At 33.1% G+C, this 18587-nt stretch overlaps 3 protein-coding genes and 1 long non-coding RNA gene across 7 annotated transcripts; 2 read left to right on the top strand and 2 right to left on the bottom strand.

The window, feature by feature from the left end:
• Nucleotides 1-140: 140 nt before the first annotated feature.
• On the bottom strand, nt 141-3434 carry LOC135842602 (activin receptor type-2A-like). Its single transcript, XM_065360145.1, has 12 exons — nt 3143-3434; nt 2995-3059; nt 2801-2918; nt 2612-2726; nt 2294-2456; nt 2088-2218; nt 1845-2009; nt 1551-1771; nt 1257-1443; nt 1046-1183; nt 838-969; nt 141-770 (listed from the first exon to the last, which is right to left on the bottom strand). Exons 2-12 carry the CDS (start codon nt 3041-3043, stop codon nt 615-617), a joined length of 1575 nt encoding a protein of 524 aa, XP_065216217.1. The 5' UTR covers nt 3044-3059; nt 3143-3434; the 3' UTR covers nt 141-614.
• A 157-nt stretch (nt 3435-3591) lies between these two features.
• Nucleotides 3592-7313, top strand: Taf3 (TBP-associated factor 3). Of its 3 annotated transcripts, none has more exons than XM_065360143.1 (3): nt 3592-3682; nt 4158-4227; nt 4300-7313. In XM_065360143.1, the coding sequence occupies exon 3, from the start codon at nt 4366-4368 to the stop codon at nt 6850-6852; it is 2487 nt and encodes an 828-aa protein (XP_065216215.1). In that variant the 5' UTR covers nt 3592-3682; nt 4158-4227; nt 4300-4365; the 3' UTR covers nt 6853-7313. The 3 variants fall into 3 exon arrangements, with proteins under 3 accessions (XP_065216215.1, XP_065216214.1, XP_065216213.1); XM_065360142.1 differs by having other exon boundaries at nt 3647-3823; XM_065360141.1 differs by having other exon boundaries at nt 3647-3971.
• Nucleotides 7314-8347: 1034 nt separating this feature from the next.
• LOC135842607 (uncharacterized) lies at nt 8348-9411 on the bottom strand. 2 transcript variants are annotated; one of them, XR_010558154.1, is made up of 4 exons: nt 9272-9411; nt 9056-9179; nt 8781-8953; nt 8348-8645 (listed from the first exon to the last, which is right to left on the bottom strand). It is a non-coding gene; the product is annotated as an uncharacterized LOC135842607 (long non-coding RNA). The 2 variants fall into 2 exon arrangements; XR_010558153.1 differs by having other exon boundaries at nt 8781-8945.
• LOC135842601 (maltase 2-like) lies at nt 8490-13071 on the top strand. The gene is made up of 10 exons (XM_065360144.1): nt 8490-8652; nt 8758-8937; nt 9029-9183; nt 9281-9406; nt 9636-9871; nt 9978-10176; nt 10267-10522; nt 10637-10844; nt 12567-12710; nt 12804-13071. The coding sequence occupies exons 1-10, from the start codon at nt 8490-8492 to the stop codon at nt 12904-12906; spliced, it is 1770 nt and encodes a 589-aa protein (XP_065216216.1). The 3' UTR covers nt 12907-13071.
• The last annotated feature ends 5516 nt before the right edge of the window (nt 13072-18587 follow it).

Genomic DNA, 18587 nt, shown 5'->3' with positions numbered 1-18587 from the left:
CACATCTGATATTTAAAATGTCTGAAACCTGGTTTTAAAAAAATCTTATTTTTTCCCAAGTTCATTGGCATGAAAACATTTATCAAGTATGATTAGTATATGAATCATTACGTCATTACAAAAATAATTAAAACAAAAACTACGAAGCGATAATACTTTTTTCACTTAATGTACAAAAAATACAACGAATCAATCGCGTAAATTAAAAACAATGAGTCATATTCCAACATCACATAAAATTTGTAAAAATAAATAAAATAAAATATACAATATTACCCCGAGATAAAATACATAAATAAAACACAAGCGTTTGCAAAATGCTTGCAAAAAAAAATAAAAAAATTACTTAAGGACGGATTAGGTAATAAAAAACTAGACTGGAAAAATCATAATCAAATTTGCAGCATTGATTAAAAATCGTCATGAAAGTTTTAAAATAATTAAAAAATGACTATTCAGCTTAGGATTAAGTTTCTTTGAAAAACGCTCAAGCCGCGAGTGTTAAAATTTAAAATACTACACATGGCACAAAGCAAAATAGGCGAAATAACACATTCTGAGTTCGAGGATTTGTTCGTAAAATATTATAAAACACACATAAGCGTTTAAAATAATTAATCATCAGCGGATAAAAGTTTAGCTTCTGTTTCGCACGTAATCGTTGAAGTTAAAAGTCTAGAAAATCTTTCAGCCACCAATGATGCGGTAACTCTAGCTTCAGGCTCAGCTTCCCAACAGTCTTCGATTGTCTTACAAATATCCGTTAAAAGCTGTAAAAAAATTCATATTCAAAAAACTGTTGAAAAAAAAAGTCCAATGAAAAATACGAAAAGTTACCGAGTGATTCTGCCACGATTCTTTAATCTCAGGACGTTTCCTCTGATTAACCACCACCTCGAGCATTTGTTCAATGGACGGATGTTCACCCAGTTCTTGTTCAAAGGGTAATTTATATTTTGAGGTGGCGTCCTATAGGAGTAATTCATCACGATTAGAAAAATATCCACCGAAAGTTGGATAAAATAAAAAATAGTACGGTGGTTACCTCGTGAATAGTACATCGTGATAAGATCTCCCACAGTACTAATCCGCACGCGTAAATATCGATACGTTGAAACGCGGCGATTGAGAATGTAATCGATCCTTGTAATACTTCCGGAGCCATATAACGTCTCGTACCAACCTATAATCGATGGTAAAATCATCGTTGAGATTTTTACATTTGTTTTTATAGGGGAATAATGCGGTATAAATACCTGTCCGTGATTACAATCGTCGAATTGAGAATTTCTAAAAATTATCGCTAAACCGAAATCAGCTATGCAGGCGGTGAAATCATCTTTCAACAGGACATTGTTACTTTTAAAGTCTCGATGAGCAATGGATGGCTTCGAACATTCGTGGAATTTATCGAAGATTTCATCGTGTAAATAATCCAATCCTCTACGAAGTAACGTAAAAAAAAAAAAAAAAAAAACAATTAAGAAAAATACATATCAACGAAGACTTTTTTATATTAGAGGGAAAATAGCACTTGGGTGGGAATTTACCTAGCCATGGTAAAAGAAATGGAGCAAGCCTGCTCGTAAGAGAGGGTATTATTTTTCAAATGCTCGCATAAAGATCCTCTTTCGTGATAGGCAGTTATTAACCAATATTTCGGATGAGAACCGTCGTAATGTTTTTCAGCTCCGTAAAATTGTAGTATATTTTCATGGCCTGATTGAAGAGCTTTCAGTACTTCTACTTCGGTTGACCAAGACGATTTAAACTGTGAAACAAAAATCGAATCGTTGATAAAAGTACAGAATGGATTATTAAAACGAAAACAGGACTTGAAATACCTGAGCAGGTACTATTTTCACAGCTACTAATTCATTTTTAGGTTTATACATCGCTTTCCATACTTCTCCAAATCTACCTTCGGCTTTTTTCATTAATAATTCAATTGGTAGAAGTTTTTCAATCGATGATGAATCTGTTTGAGATCTTTGGTCAAACTGCGAATTCTGGAATGGAAAATACTCCAGGTTAATACATCAAAGCGACGATCGCTGATGAGATTGAAATTTTCCACAGCAACTTACCCTGTTGAAATAACACAGCTCACGTTTTCTGAACGAATAAAGAGAATATAATAATACTGCGATTAATATAAAACAAGTTGATATCACAAGTATGTGGACCGTAATTGGAACGGAATCAGTCTCAGATGCGCCTAAAAACAGTTTACAAGTTAGAAAAGTGATTTAAAAATATTTTCAACAAATTAAAAATTAAATTCATAACCTACTTTCGTACTCGTTTGGTGATTTTCTTTGTAAAAAAGGCTCGAATGAGAAATTAGTGTTACACAAATCTCCGTCACAGCAACAATAATAAAAATTTGCAGTTTTTCTTCGGCCAATGCATTGTGTTTGGCCGGGGCAGTCTCGGTCAAACGTATCGAAACAACCCTAAAATAATGATCAAAACAGATTACATTAAACAATTTTATTAAAATGTACTCGGCCTACAGGATTTGATTTTTTGTAGGCCGAAGAGCAGTAAGTAAGTAAAGAAATGTCGAAACGACAAAAAAACAATTTTCAATCATTTTTTATGTTAATACCTTCTTCTGTACAGTTATTCGTCCAAGAGAATCATTCGACCACTGGGCAAAACAATAATTCACTTTGCCGGGTTTGCACTTTTCAATTCTTCCGTTTTCCGAGTCATTATTCTTTCTGCAATGAAATTCAATTCAATTTGTGTTGTGTATAAATAATAAATATAGAGGTAGAATTGATTTATTACTAACGGTTCATCAAGTAAGGTGGTAGCGCAATTTAAAGGATCCAAACATTGGTCATTATCGTAAAATTCACATTGAATTGGGCTGCTTTCAAATTCGATAATGCTGTTCGTGACATAATAAGCTGCAAAATATCACAATATGATAATAATATGTTTGATAAATTGTGACTTTTTGAAGTGAAAAAGGAAAAAACTTACGACTCAGGCAAATGATAAAAATGAAAAATGTGTTTTTCAAGAAGCCCATATCAAGTCATGTACATCTGAAAAGTGCAAGTGAAATAATAATTAATATACCAAGTTGGTCATACGACTACAGGAGATATTTCACAAAATCTTCGCTTACAAATTTATCTAGGTACATATGCAGTGAATCCTTGCCGGAGGTTTTCGAACAGCTATGAATTTATCCGCAAAAATTCGTATTTCTCTAGCACAAATCGACATGATTAAAGTTATAAAAATCACGAAAAATATGATGCCACTCCTCTGAACTGCTTATATTTTGTCTTTGGTGAGCAGTTCTTCAATGATTACATTTTTTTAAACCTCTAACAAGAGACAATTTTTTAATTCAAAGTTTTCAAACTTTCAAATAATCAATTTTGTAATCAGCAAAACTTTTCAAAAAAAAAAAACTTCAAAAACACAAGCAGCCTCCCACACTTTCAACTTTTGCCAAGTAGATTGAATTTTTAGTAACGACCTCTACAGAATTTTCTGAAAAGCTCGTCATTTTTTCATAATTTTTAGTAGCGACCTCTGCAGAATTTCGCTCGAACTATTCAAATTCAACGAAATAATAATTTATCACCAGGCCTGCCATTCTGCGTTTACAAAAAAAAATGAAGCCTCCTGTTTTGAATGAAAATCTTCCTTAGGAAAGGTGTAATGAAAATTCTCTTATTATTAAATTTTATCGTGTTAATATTTAATTAATATTAATTATTTTTACTCTCTACTGTGTTCAGTTTTCTGTGCGGTTATAATTTTATAGGTATTCTGTACCAATAATTGTTTTTACTGAGTTAGTATTACTTGGTCTTTTATCATGTAAACAGAAAAACTAGCATAACACGAATAACAATTCCTTGAAAATTGTTAATTATTGTTTGAAAAATCCGTAATAACTCAGCAACCCTCATGATTTCTACCCCAAGTATATCATATCCCTGGTGAGTTTTTACCAGATACGATAAAATCCAGTCTCTTACGACGATTGTGTTTCATAAATAACTGTATCCGCACCAATGATTGTAAAATACTATTTGAAAAATATACCGCACAATCTCGATAGTTTATGAAAGTTCAACGTTCACTTATATTTACGAGTAATTCTAATTCAGAAATTTTGTTCGCAGGGATGAACTCCGACAAACCGTTGTTTCGGCGAACTTATCATCGTAGGCCTAAAATTATATAATCCAACAGGTAATTGATACAATTATGGTGTTTTTCGACACATATTCGGTGGTTTTATCAACTTTCAATCTTATATTTCAGTTTATTCAACATGAAGTTGATATACGAAGCAGTAAGATATTGACCATTGATAACCGATCATTCTACATGGGTGATTCCGAAATGGAACCTTGGACTCGTCAACTACTCTCAATAATCGTATCGCAAATATGCAAAACAATAGGATGGCACAGTATATCGACGACATCTTTACAAATCTTAGTAGACGTACTACACCGTTATTTGAAACGACTAGGTACCAACATTCACGGATACGCGGAACATTTCAATCACACGCATCCTGCTTTAGAAGAGATAAATTTAGCATTTTCCGAGATGGGTATCAACGTAGAAGATTTAAAAGAATACGCCGATTACGTGTCGTCGATTCCGCTCAAACTCAAAGTACCAAAGTATCCGTTAGAAAAGAAATCTAATTTAAATTTCTTAAAACCAGGTAGCCGAGAGGTGGTCACTAGGCCGGTGCATATACACGAGCATTTACCAGCCATGTATCCAGAACTGTTAGAAGAAAGTTACGGTAGTTTGGAAACCGCGACTGATGATACGTTACCAAATCTTAGTCTGGATGCGTCTAGTTCGAGCTTGTTTAAAAAGCCTGAAAATGATATTATAAATAATAAAAGAATAACGCAGCTAATATCCGAAGAGATGGGAAGACCATTGCGTGAGTTGAGTTGCGTTATGATGACCACCCATGGTTTCTTATCACCGGCCAGAGAAGGTAAAGTGGCTGAAGCTCGAGTACCCAAGTTGAGCAACTACACGAACGCTAATCCAATTCAACCCTCATCTTATCCTACCGTACCGCCGGAAGTTAAAGGTGATAACAAGAAAGCAAGTCATCCGGTGAAAACGGTGAATAACGTGAAAGCAGATCGTAAAACACGCGACGAAGTTCATCAGAATGGTAAAGAAGATTTCGACGATAGTAAAATTAAAAAATTGACCACTCATAAAGAAGTATCTAAATTGAAAGCGTTCAAATCGTTCCACAATAAAAATACCGATAACGATTCCTCGAAAGTAAACAGACCAGAGAAAATCAAAACACCAGCGCCAGCTAGTAGTCCTAAAGAGCCTAAAATTCCTAAACCTAAAATAGAAAAAATACCGGAGAAAATTCCCGAACCGGAAATCATCGTTGAAAAAAAACTAACCACCGAACCGAACAAACAAAAGCTCAATATATTTAAACGGATCACGAAAGTGAAAGAAGAGCGAGCCGAATCACCTGTACCAAAACCTAGTAACAAGGGAGCTGACATAAATGCTCAATACTTCGAATGCATCGAAGCGGTAGTGAGACGTACTCGCGAAAAAGACGAAGTCGAGAAAATCAATCATAAAGAAGAAAAACTCAAGTCGGTAGTTTTTGAAGAACCGCCTCCTCCGGTGACTCCTACACTCAACAAGCATCTTAAACGTAAAAAGAAAGCAAAACACGAAGTTCCAGCCAAAAAGTTCAAAGAAATTAAGCAAGAACCTGAAGAAATAGTCGATAAACACAAACCCAAGATGCTAGAAATCGAATCCGAAGTACCGTTTTATTCGATGATGAACGATATCCATAAAACTCTACCACCTTCGTTAACTCATAATCCTCTTATACCAAAATTCCCTCCAAATCCATTTTTACCACCCGGTTTTGGTCGAATGGAGAATAACGGTCCGCATCCCGAATGGCCAAATTCGCCACTACCGCCAGCAGCCTTAATGCAAGCGAATGTTGATAATAAAATTAAACCTATTACTAAAAGCATCGCCATCGTCGAACCAACACTCAGATTAGAAAACGATGCTGCCACCTCGGTTGATAAAAAATTGAAGAAGAAAATGAAAAAAGATAAACGTGAAAAAGATAAAAAGAAAATCAAGAAGGATAAGTTGAAGAATAAAGAAAAATTAGACAAGAAGAAAGATAAAGTACTGAAAAAGATCAAAGTTAAAAATAAGAACAAAATTAGAAAAGAAAAGAAACTGAATTTGGAAAAAGAAGAAATTCCTGTTGTTGCTGAAGATCCGTCCGTTCCTAAGCTGAAATTGAAATTAGGCAATGCGAATTCGCCTCAATTATCGCCGAGTGGTATTCAATCGCCGAAAATAGTCATTAAACCGATAGTCAAGCACGATGAGCTACCAAAAAGTCCGGTTCGTGTGGAACGCGATCCTTCGCCGGAACTAGCCAAAATATCGGCTCTGACGAGTAAACCGAATAAACAAAAACAATCCAAGAATACTTCCGAAACGCCTAGTACCAGTTTCTCCAAACCTGTGGAACCTATAACAATTTCCAAGAACGATAAGAGCTTCGGTAACGCTAAAATTAAACTGAAAAATAAAGATAAGCAGAAAAACAAGAAATCCGAAGAAAAAGTCAAAAAACCGGCAGCGTTTTACTACGACGACGATGGCAATCAAGTTTGGGTCTGTCCTGCTTGCGGTGCTCAAGATGACGGTAGTCCGATGATCGGCTGCGATGGCTGTGACGCTTGGTACCATTGGGTTTGCGTTGGTATCAAATCAGCTCCCGATTCAGCTAAATGGTTTTGCACTTCGTGTGCGAAGTCGTAATGTACATTACATTTTTAATTTACCTAGTTTGCCTTATGAATCAGGTATTTCATCATAGCATTTAAACTCAGCGAGTTTACCTGAGGCACGATTTTCTCAAATTAATATCTGCAGATATTTTAGTCAGAATGATTGTTTAATTGTACCATATTTTATGTATTTTTAATCACACTTGTTACGAATTTGTACGTTTAATTTTAATTTCTTGTTGTATATTTTTCGTTCATGTGAACCATGATTTTTGTAAATTGATTTTAAAACATTTTTACCATTCTTTTTAAATTTCATTGTAGAAGTTTTTAGCATTTTTTTCCTTTCATTTTAATTGTACGATTTTGTTTTTAAGTTGAATTTTTATTTTGTATTCTAAATATTTTTCTTTTCTTTTTAAACGTCGAACTTTGCGCTGTTCAGGGCAACGCCACTTCAATATCAGAATTATATACGTGTTTATATGTTCATTTTTGTATTTTTTTTGTTGTTGATAATTTTATTCACTTGTAAAGATATCGGATGTGAGAACCAAAAAAATTTTCATTTGAATTGTAAAAATTATTGTTATAGGGACTTGATTGTGAGAAAATTAATAAATTAATGTTATTTATTTTTCAAACGTATTTTGTGTTTTAAAAAAAATTCCCGATTAAAAATATTTTAATCACCTAACCTTATCCAATCATCGTGATTATAAACTAAAAGAGAATCGAAAATTTATTTTAAAATTTTTCGAACTGGTGAACGTAAATTGGTCTGTAGCTACTTTCACTTAGGTATTCATTTTGAAGTGTATTCTGAATTCAGATGAGAGCATCTTGATTTCAAGATGTCATGATTCAATTCATCTTGAAGTAATAGCGTTTAGTTTTTAGTAAAACGTTCATTTATAATTTGGAATAACACGAACATAAATATAGTTAACTGAAAGGTGGGAACTTGGTAAGCCAACGTGCAATTTCGGTAAAAAAAAATAACTGACAAAAAATTAAACAATCTCTCCTTAAATTACAAATTCAGCGCTTCTCGAGTTGATCACCAGATTCGGAGGATAGATCAAGCGATTTTTTTCATCAGTAAGTCAAGAACGTAAGTAAGTACCTAGAGGTAAGTACTTACTGTAAGCAAACAGTTGTTCAGTTATCATAAATAATTAAAAATTTGAAAACATAATTGAAAAAACACGAGTAACAGTAGCCTATTACTCAATCACAGTGTGTATTATCGTGAAATAAAGTAGGTAATTAATAAATTAATATAGATAACAAAATACTATACCTACCAACCTCACGTAATAAGCTGACTGCTGAATTATTCCGTACCAGGTACACAATGACTATTTCAACTTGGAATATTTTTTTCAAGTAGACGAAGAATTATCACGTCCAGATAATATGAAACAAAAACAACCTCGAAGTTCTCCCTCTCGCCATGATTAGGATCAAGCATGATCACAGGATAATTTTCCGTCCATTTACCACTTCAATTAAATTATCTAAAGTGGCAAAGAAAAAAAAATATATTTGAAAATATATAAAATACAGTAGGCGTACACGTTTTCTTTGTATGTAACATGAGGTAATTTCCGTCGATACAACGGTTCCATTATATTGCCACCGAAGTAGTTCTTGTCTGTCTTCAAAATGAGTTTATTATTGAACTTTTTGGTGTTGGTTTGTTGTTTTTCATCTCTTCATGGTGCAGAAAAAAAGAACCAGTTGGATTGGTGGCAGACCGAAGTAATTTACCAAATTTATCCGAGATCGTTCAAAGATGGAAATGCAGATGGAACCGGTGACCTGAAAGGTGAATAATAAGTACTTATTTTATTACATTAGGTACTATGTAAGTATAAGTTATATATTAATTAAACAAAATGTCTCAAAATAATATGTATTATTTCATTTCTAGGAATTATTCAAAAATTACCATACTTGAAGAAACTAGGCGTAGGATGTCTTTGGTTATCTCCTGTTCTCAAATCTCCAATGGCTGATTTTGGATACGATGTGTCTAATTTTAGAGAAATTGATCCCATTTTCGGAACCATGGACGACTTCGATCGTTTTCTTCACAAAGCTCACGCAATGGGTAAATATCTACATATCTACATACATTAGTTGGTGGTGCAATATCCAAAGAAAAAGTGTGATTTGTACATTCCTACCATTTCGGTTCGTAGGTTTTAAAGTGATAATGGATTACGTACCTAATCATACGAGTGATGAGCACGAATGGTTCACAAAATCTGTTCAAAGAATTCCTCCTTATACCGACTACTATGTTTGGAAAGACGCGAAATATATCAGAGGAAAACGTCATCCACCTAATAACTGGGTAAACAAATACATATATGCATTTATATTTTAGAAATTCAGCTGTACGATTGCATTGAGATGTGATATTTTAACTTACTTATACCTACCTATTGCAGATTTCACGTTTTGGAAAATCAGCTTGGGAATGGAATGAAGAAAGAGGGCAGTATTATTTACATCAGTTCACCGTCAAACAACCTGATATTAATTACAGAAATCCAGTAGTTTTTGAAGAAATGAAGGTATATTAAGCTATGAATTATTATTTTTCAAAATTTTCACCTGAAACAACACCAAACGGCTAACGGTACTAGTTATATTATCATCTGATAAGAAGACCAAAACTTTATTTATTATTGTTTTCACATCAGGGGCGCAGTATAGGCAATTTCTCTCACATATACCTACTTAATCTTTTTATGTAGGAATACCTATGTGAATAAGAATTAAGAAATTTATTATTTTTTTCAGAATAATATCATATTTTGGCTCTCCAAAGGCATCGATGGTTTGAGAGTCGACTCGGTAAACTTCTTAGTCGAAGATGAACGACTTTTAGACGAGCCACTGTCAAATGATCCTTTCGCATTGTCCGATGAATACGAATATTTGAATCATATCTATACTCTAGATCAACCCGGTGGTGTTAAAATAGTCAAAGAATGGAGGAAGATTTTCGACAAATATTCTACGAAAGAACATCCCAAGTAAAATTACTCACACCTCGTGATATTACGATTAGTCGAATGAAATGAAGTGTAGGCTTTATACACGTGTTCTAAAGATACATACGATATTTCATAATAATTACAGAGTGATGTTAACCGAAGCCTATTCTAATGCCAAACACATGGCATCATATTACGGATCAGATGCGGAACCTGGGGCGCAATTACCCTTTAATTTTCTCTTAATTACTCACGTCAATAGAGAATCGAACGCGTATGATTTTCGAGATACTATTCTAAGTTGGTATACAAATTCTCCTCCAGGATCTTGGGCTAACTGGGTGGTGAGTTATTTTGAATGGAATCCAAGTACTTACCAATCTAAACGTTTTCCAGCACATTCCCTATAGTTAATATATTGGAAATTCTTGTAGATTGGTAACCATGACAATCCCAGACCAGCGACTCGTTTCGGTCATTTCTTAGTAGATGGACTCCACATGTTGCAAATGTTGTTACCTGGAACGGCTGTGGTTTACTATGGAGATGAACTTGGCATGGAAGATGCTCTCATACGATGGGATGAAACTAAAGATCCAAAAGCTATCAATGCCGGCAAATTACGTTATCATTTGGCATCCAGAGATGGCTGTAGAACTCCTATGCAGTGGGATGATACCATTAATGCTGGTAAACATAGAATTTCATTACTGACAATGAGTCAAGATATATTTTCATTATGCACATTTCAGTTTTCACAGGCCTCATATACCTACCCATAATCAAAATTTTGATATGTTACAGGTTTCACGACTGTCTTGAAACCCTGGTTACCAGTTAATCCGGGATATTTTAAAGTCAATATTAAAAATGAATTGTTGTGGCATCCTTATGGTAATATTACTCATCTCAATATATTCAGAGATCTAGTCAAACTTCGAAGAAACATCGTCTTTCAAAGAGGTGATATGGATATCTATGTTCTGTCAGAATGGGTTCTTGCCTTAGTTAGGTATGTATGTATCAAATAGGTACCTCAGTAGCATATTTGAGTCTATACATAGGTATATGCACATTTGACTGACCTTTATATTAATCTACTCACTTAATTTGGCAAAAAGTCCGATTCAAGGGGAAGTTTTTGAAGGGCGAAAGGCAGATTACTTTGCTGCTTTAAAACGCGATGCTGTCTTATTCCTTCAAGTTACAAACTAGGCAAATATACTTACCCGCATGCACACATACGTAGATATTACGTTTGTACAATCTACAGGTAGCTATAACGAGTGGAAATTCGTATCTCTGCAAAATACGTTTTATTCTTTCATTCCGTTACCACCCCCCTCCTCACCTAGTCATTTTAGAGCTAATTTAACAAATACAGTAAAAATCGCTTATTATTATAACGGTTAATGTTATTAAAATCGTCCGGTCCCGATCTTTTATATCTCATTACATTGAAATTCCATCGGTTATTGTAATTGAAGCATCGGATAATGTTATAATTTTTAAGTGATTTTCAAGCATTTTTCACATTTTTATGTAATTTTAAAATGTTTTCAACACTTTTTCATCCAGTTTTTGCCTAATTTTTTTGAAGTTTCAGACTTTTTTCTGATTGACATCATTTTTTGTTACTTTTTTCATAACTTTCTGAAGTTTCAACCTATTTTCAACACTTTTTCTCCCAATTTTTGCGAAATTTTAGTTCAATGACTACATATTTAGTAAGAAAATTGGCCATATAAAAATTTTTGGAAAAAAAACACTTTTTTGTTCAATCGGTTTGTGTTATAAGTCGCTTAATGTTATTAAAATGGCCTGGGACAAACGTTATAACATTAAGCGATTTTTACTGTAATATCGACCTAAAGGTAGACTTAGCAGTTAGCTGGCAGATTCAAAGAGTTTTGTTCGATGTAAGGAGAATTTAACAAATATAACCAACGACCGACGAGATACTTCATAAATAATGAAGTCAACACATAATTACGATAAATGTGACAAATTGGATTCGATAACAACACAAGGGTTTTGCTTTTACCATGACTTACAAAAATGATACGATTTTGTGCGTATTCAAAAGTTGTGTTAAATAACTTTAAAAAGTGAAATAATTTCAAAAACGGTGTTCTCACTTCCAAAAATGGGTAGATACGAGTACATTATAAATTTACAAATCATCACCAAAAAATTTTCTCATTTTTTTAAAAAAATTTTTAACGTAAATTTTAAAATTGGAACCCTTAATAGAAAAGTCATAGTTGAAGTCAGGGATTTAAAATTTTTCCTGCAGTCTTTTGAGGACCCTTTTACAACTTTCTATTCTATCAATAAGGTACCTTTTCTATTTTCCAAAAAAAAAAAAAAAAAAAAGACGAAGACCTAATGTAGGTAGTACAGCTTTGACCCTCATAATTTTTGTCGTGAAACTCTTCTTCAAGTCTCCAGCTCCAGAAGTCCAGAGTGTATCAAAATTTTAAGCGTTAATTTCCCAAATAAGTAAGTTTAGCGATCAGAATTTGCGTTTTTTGGCAAAAGATTTATAGAAAGTGATGAATTTTTTTCGACTCATTCCCAATCTACGCTTAATAATATTAAGTTAAGAACCATAATGCATGGATATTGAACATGTATATTTTCTAACAAATATACCTGATCGATCTGTTTGAATTTAGTGGCTACCTACCTATCTATGATTGTTGTTACCCATTATTTATTTATTTTTTTGTAGATCGTATCCAGATCACGCAACTTTCGTTGTAGTTGTAAATTTGGGAAGTGAAATTACTATTTCTAATTTAATAGATTTTCGTCCATCTTTACCAGAATACATGTCAGTTGCAGTGCCCAGTGTAAATTCTAATCATAAGCACGGGTATGTACTTTTTATTCCTCATAATGATGAGTACCTACCTACCTAGTTAATTTTTCAACCTAGCACTAAATTGAGATTTATTTGTACCTACAGAGAAATTATTTCAACGCGTCAAGTTCTCTTGAGACCTAAAGCATCAGTTGTATTGACTACCAGCGAAGAAGAAGTGGAAAATTCTATTGTTCACAATAAATGATTACTTATACCTTACCTATTTCTTACGCATGTGCCTGACTGAATTTGGCATCATTTTGCTCACCTGTTATGTAAATTTTACAACTGTTTTTTTATTGTAAATTATAAATTCCGCTCTTGACTCTTATTACCTTAAGCTACTCAATAAATTATATAGAAACAGATACTCAAATTGTATTTCTTGCCAACCTACATGTTATACACCGGTAAGTATCCGTATATTTTGATGAAAAAAAACTTAGTGCCCATCTCATAATTATTATGAATTTATTTTACATACTGATGATACCCTAAAACAATTGAAATGAATCATATCCAGCTTTAACCAAAATTATACGTACGATAGGAATTATGACGTTCTCCTACAGAAAATAAAATCCACAATTTTCTGGAGGCTCCAGAATGGCTCAAAAATACGTGTTTAGTAGGTAGATTGAAGAGTAGAAATGACGTAATTATTCTCACTGATTCCTTTCTTTTGAAAAATAATCAGGTAGGTACATCATGAAAAAATTGCAAAATTTTCAAAAGCAGATTTCCCGAGAACTTTTAAAAATTTAATAATTGGCTTCGGCTTTCACGTATATTTTGATTACAAAGTTTCATTCAACTAACTTCTAAGGCACATGCTATTTCAATCTAGCTAAATTATTACACCACCCATTCTAATCTACACTAACTTGCGAAAAAATAATTTAAAAAAAAATCATGTGAAATGAGTTGCCTACCTAGTTTGCCGTAAATAGCTACGCATCGCTAAACATAATATGTTTCAATAGAATAGATTAGGGCTTAGGTTCTATGAGTAGGCAGTGAGTAGAGGTACATTTTCTTGATTTCATGTTAACATAACAAAGCATCCAAAAAAGTCAGGCCACCTAATCTCGCTCATTTTTTTACATTTAAAGAACTTCTCTTCGATATTCTTTTAGGTAGGTACCTAAAATAAAATATCATTGCAGTCCATACTCCTCAAAACAATACAGCGAGTCTCAGCTCAAATTAACACCTTTTCGCCAGTAACATAGGCACCCATCCAGAGTATATGTATGTATGTTTGCCTACCCTGGAATTTGAAGGGACTGAATTTTACTCACATGAAAACTTTTTGTTTTCGATTTCGCGTGGCAATTTCGAAGTTGCGTCATTCAAGAACCATGATGGATAGAAAGTTGTACTTTGCGGCGACGAATTGCTCATTTTGTCTGAAAAAATGTGCTCAAAAGTTGCTCATTTTTACAATTTTTTTTTTTGAAAATCTAAATAAAAACGTTTTTTTAACGTATCATTATTATTCATGTTTCTGGAAGAAAAAAAGGTGCGTTTTCTAATGGCGCAAGCCCCACTCCTCTATCTTAATTAGTTTTTTTAAAAAATAAGAATTTAAACTTTGAAAAAAATCATTTTTAAAAAAATGCAAAAAAAATGTTTGCCTTAAAAATTGATCAAAACCCATTGGCAATAATGACTAAAAAATTGGCACAGCTACGTTCCAAAATACCCATTTTTTCGGTTTCAAAAATGATATCGTTCCAGCTTAATTAATGCGAAATGTTTGGAAAATAATTTTAAAGCACGAATTTTCCCTGGAATAAGCAATTTGCAAATTTTTAACCACTCGCGATCATAGAACCCCAAAAGTCGTCTTGGATTGTGATTGAATATTTCCTAGGTCGACACAGAATCTCAAATAGGTACTATCTTTTGGAGCTGGGCCATATTTCCTGAAAAGTTGAATAGGGGCGAGAATAAAGATCACAATTTTTTCGAAAATTACCCTCTTTGGGGACCCATATCTCCTTTACAAGGGCATTTCCAGAGCTAACATTTTTTCTGAATGACTTTAAACTTTAAGTGAAGGTCTCCACTGAATTTGGTCAAAATCCTCCGACATTTTCCCCCGATCCATCCATGTACTATTTACTTACATTGGTGTATTTATCTATGGACTATCGAACTACTTACCTATTTTTGCATAAAATAATTTTAAAATGAGTAAATACCTACCTATGGTAGCCTACACGTAAATGTGAGAAAACTAAATTTTCTTCATGGTTGAAGAAAGCATAATGGGCTACCTACGTATTGGAGGAAAGTATGTACCTATTCTACAAGTAATATAAACTGTCATCAATCCACTGGGATTTGGAGTAGTTTGAAAAAAAACGTACGAGTAATTTTGCAATGAAAAAATGTGGGTATTGCTTCGATAGGATTTTTACGCTAATTGTTGACGAATTCCAAGTAAGTGATACAGAGGTAAGTTACAACACACCTTGCACCCAAAACCATTGTAATTTGGATTTAATTCAACAAATACGAAGGTACTTCAACGAAAGCAATAAGAATTGTAATCTTACTGTACTAAACAGATAACATTGCACGCGCTACGAAACATACTGCGGATCTATCATTTAAGTATTTACATAAGTTTAATCCGTGTTACAATATTAAAACAAATTAATACGCATTTAACAAGCGATTCGCTCGAGGCATAAGTGTTTTTTGAAATATCAAGGTGGTATTTTGACATTAATAAGATGACATTTTGCGATTAAAAGTACTTGTTGATTATCAATCCGACAATTATACCAGTATACCTACGCCTAGGGTAATTCTGTTTACACTGTTTTAAATTTAAAGTCAATGATTTCATGCACAGTTTTTCGCACCAATGATAGAAGATTTACGAGGTGCTTCACAAAAGTTCACCTATAGGATAACGTGCGAAAAATAAAACCATAAAATCATAAAATATTGTTTCAATTACTTTTATAAAGAGTTTCATCGCGTGGCAGAACCATCATATACGAGATTTTTAAAACTAAACGACCAATTTTGTTCGGCTGATAATTCACTTGCATGGTGAGAATTCTTGAAATTGACGATCTAGGTCGGTACCTACAAAAGGGTGATAACGTGCAGAAAATAAAACCATCAAATCATAAAATATTGTTTCAATTACTTTTATAAAGAGTTTCATCGCGTGGCAGAACCGTCATACGAGATTTTTAAAACTAAAGGACCAATTTGTTCTGCTGATAATCCATGTGCAATGTGCATGGCGAGAATTCTTGACATTGATGATCTAGGTCGATACAAAAGAGTGATAACGTGCAGAAAATAAAACGATCAAATCATAAAATATTGTTTCAATTACTTTGATAAAGAATTTTATCGCGCGGGAGAACCATCATGCGAGATTTTTAAAACTAAAGGACCAATTTGTTCTGCTGATAATCCATGTGCAATGTGCATGGCGAGAATTCTTGACATTGATGATCTAGGTCGATACAAAAGGGTGATAACGTGCAGAAAATAAAACCATAAAATCATAAAATATTGTTTCAATTAGGTACTTTGATAAAGAATATCATCGCGTGACAGAGCCATCATGCGAGATTTTTAAAATTAAACTACTTACCAATTTTGTTCAGCTGATAATCCACGTGCATGGCAAGAATTCTTGAAATTGATAAATGATAATCTAGGTCGATACAAAAGGGGAAGCGATGATGAATAAAATATGGCTTGTTTTATAGAGATGAGAGTAAATCTTGAGACTGAATGATTTAAGTCCTCAATTCCATATAAATAATGTAGGTATAGATGGGTAATGAATCTTCAAAGAAAAAATTAAGGACGTTTAAATGCAAAATTGAATGCTCACAGTTGAATGAGTAGGTACCTAGACATGCCTACTTTACTTTTTAATAATCATATAAATATTAATTGGCGAGTAAGTTGATTTTTTAAAGCCATTGTGGGATTAAAAATTTCACAGGTAGGTATCCAACATGTTCTTATTATTTATTAGTAGGTACATTAAATGGCAATAATTTTAAGCCCACAAAAATCTATTATCTTCTATCTATCTATACCTTAAAAGAGCATCACAAAAAGACAAATCTTGAAGGAAAAAAGCTTTAAAAATTTCCTGGTCAAAGCTAAGTGAAAGCTTGAAAGTTTTAAATTATGACCAGATTCTTTTGACTGTGAGATCTCAGCAACGGCTCAACCAATTTTGATAAACGACCTCTCGACAGAAAGGCTTCAAGTTCAAAAAGTTACCCCATATACTCAAAAAAGCTCAATAATCGATTATGCCATAGTGGGTGGGTACACAAAAGTACCTACATTGTACCTCGAAAAATCTCCGCGGAAAAACAAACTTTGACAAAAAAACGTTCAAAAGTATGAGCAAAAGCTCAATACTTTGTGATATGCGATATTTAACCCATACTCAGTGCATTTCACGTACCTAACTATACAAAGAAGTACATACGTATATTGTACCTTGAAAGAGCTTCACAGAAAGACAAATCTTAAAGAAAAAAAAGCTTACAAAAGTTTTCAGTCGAAGCTAACTTTCAAATGTTGATAATAAAAGCTCAGTGATAGCTTAAAATTATTTGGTGATTGATATGGTATTTAGCCTATACTCAGAGCATTCGACGTATACAAAGAAGTACCCACATATTATTATTTGTACCTTGAAAGAGCTTCACAAAAATACAAACCTTGAAGAAAAACAGCTTACAAAAGTTCCTGGTCAAATTTAATGTGTAAAAAAATATATAGATTGTACCTTGATGGATCACCGTAAAAACCCCATTGTAGACTGTAAAAAACTTTAAAAAATTAACGGCAAAAGTTCGGGGAAAGTTTGAAATTTCATTATAAGTCAGGTTTTTGTCACAGCAAGATCTCTGCAACAGCTGAACCATGAGCTAAAAAAAAAGCTCAAAAACCGTTTACTAAATTTTAAAATGTAAAACAAAATTACAACAAAAAGTTTATTTTATGAAAAAAAAGATACCCAATACATTTTTGCAATTTTTATTGAAAAACAGGACATTATTTTGATTTGTGATGAGAGTGATTGAGTGTTTTTAGAATACATTTGGAGAAAAAGCGACGCTACGAAGGGTAATTGTTGGTAGTAAAAGTTGAAATTAAGTAGGTACCTACCTATTGGAATTTTTTGCGATAAAACAATATTTTTTTCTGTTAATTTTTGAAAAAGCCACATAATCTTTCATAATTTTTGGTGAAAAACAAGAATCTCAATGTTAGCCAAGAGCTGGACTTTTTGAAAATTAGACGTATGTACCTATATACCTAAGCAAAGAAAGATCCTTTCAAGACTTTTCAATAATCATGTACTTACCTATTTGGAAAAAAGTAAAACTTTTTATTAATCATCAATTAACAACTTCTGGCAAAACAGGTAGATTTTTGAACAATTTTTGGAAAAAAAGTAAGCCGAAGATTTTTTACAAATTTTATTGAAAGCAAGATATTATTTTATCATTTTGACAATAGAAAAAAATCAAGGCTTTTTGACGATAATTGTCAAAAAAATGATACCTTTTCGCTATTCTTTATGAAAAAGCGAAGCTCATTTTTTCAAACTGTATACTTAATGTGCTATTGAGAGAATATTATAATTCTTTGATTCCAAAAAAGTTCGAAAGCTGATTTCAAAGTTGAGAAAGCGTTAAAAATATTGTATACAATATGCATAGAATTCAATGGTATGACTCAACGTACACATGGAATTATATGCTTCTTGAGAACATATTGTACCTACTTTAATTCACACAAAGTTCAAAAGTTGTTTGCAAAGCGTCGAGCTGCAAAGAAAATATGAATGACCTGCCACATTCACAGCCCAATTTA

This window comes from Planococcus citri, chromosome 4, assembly GCF_950023065.1.
Source record: "Planococcus citri chromosome 4, ihPlaCitr1.1, whole genome shotgun sequence".
Lineage (NCBI taxonomy): Eukaryota > Metazoa > Arthropoda > Insecta > Hemiptera > Pseudococcidae > Planococcus > Planococcus citri.
Note: the sequence above shows the minus strand (reverse complement) of the source record. Positions and strands in the feature narration are given on the sequence as shown.

What these genes read in the sequence shown, in the direction of transcription:
- Taf3 (XM_065360143.1), top strand. Translation starts at nt 4,366, where the DNA reads ATGGGTGATTCCGAAATGGAACCTTGGACTCGTCAACTACTCTCAATA.
- LOC135842601 (XM_065360144.1), top strand. Translation starts at nt 8,490, where the DNA reads ATGAGTTTATTATTGAACTTTTTGGTGTTGGTTTGTTGTTTTTCATCT. An exon ending in GGATGATACCATTAATGCTG is followed by an intron (nt 10,523 to 10,636) that starts GTAAACATAGAA and finishes GATATGTTACAG; the next exon opens with GTTTCACGACTGTCTTGAAA. An exon ending in TGGGTTCTTGCCTTAGTTAG is followed by an intron (nt 10,845 to 12,566) that starts GTATGTATGTAT and finishes ATTTTTTTGTAG; the next exon opens with ATCGTATCCAGATCACGCAA.
- LOC135842602 (XM_065360145.1), bottom strand. Translation starts at nt 3,043, where the DNA reads ATGGGCTTCTTGAAAAACACATTTTTCATTTTTATCATTTGCCTGAGT. An exon ending in AGCTGTGTTATTTCAACAGG is followed by an intron (nt 2,010 to 2,087) that starts GTAAGTTGCTGT and finishes TTTCCATTCCAG; the next exon opens with AATTCGCAGTTTGACCAAAG. An exon ending in ACGATTGTAATCACGGACAG is followed by an intron (nt 1,184 to 1,256) that starts GTATTTATACCG and finishes CATCGATTATAG; the next exon opens with GTTGGTACGAGACGTTATAT.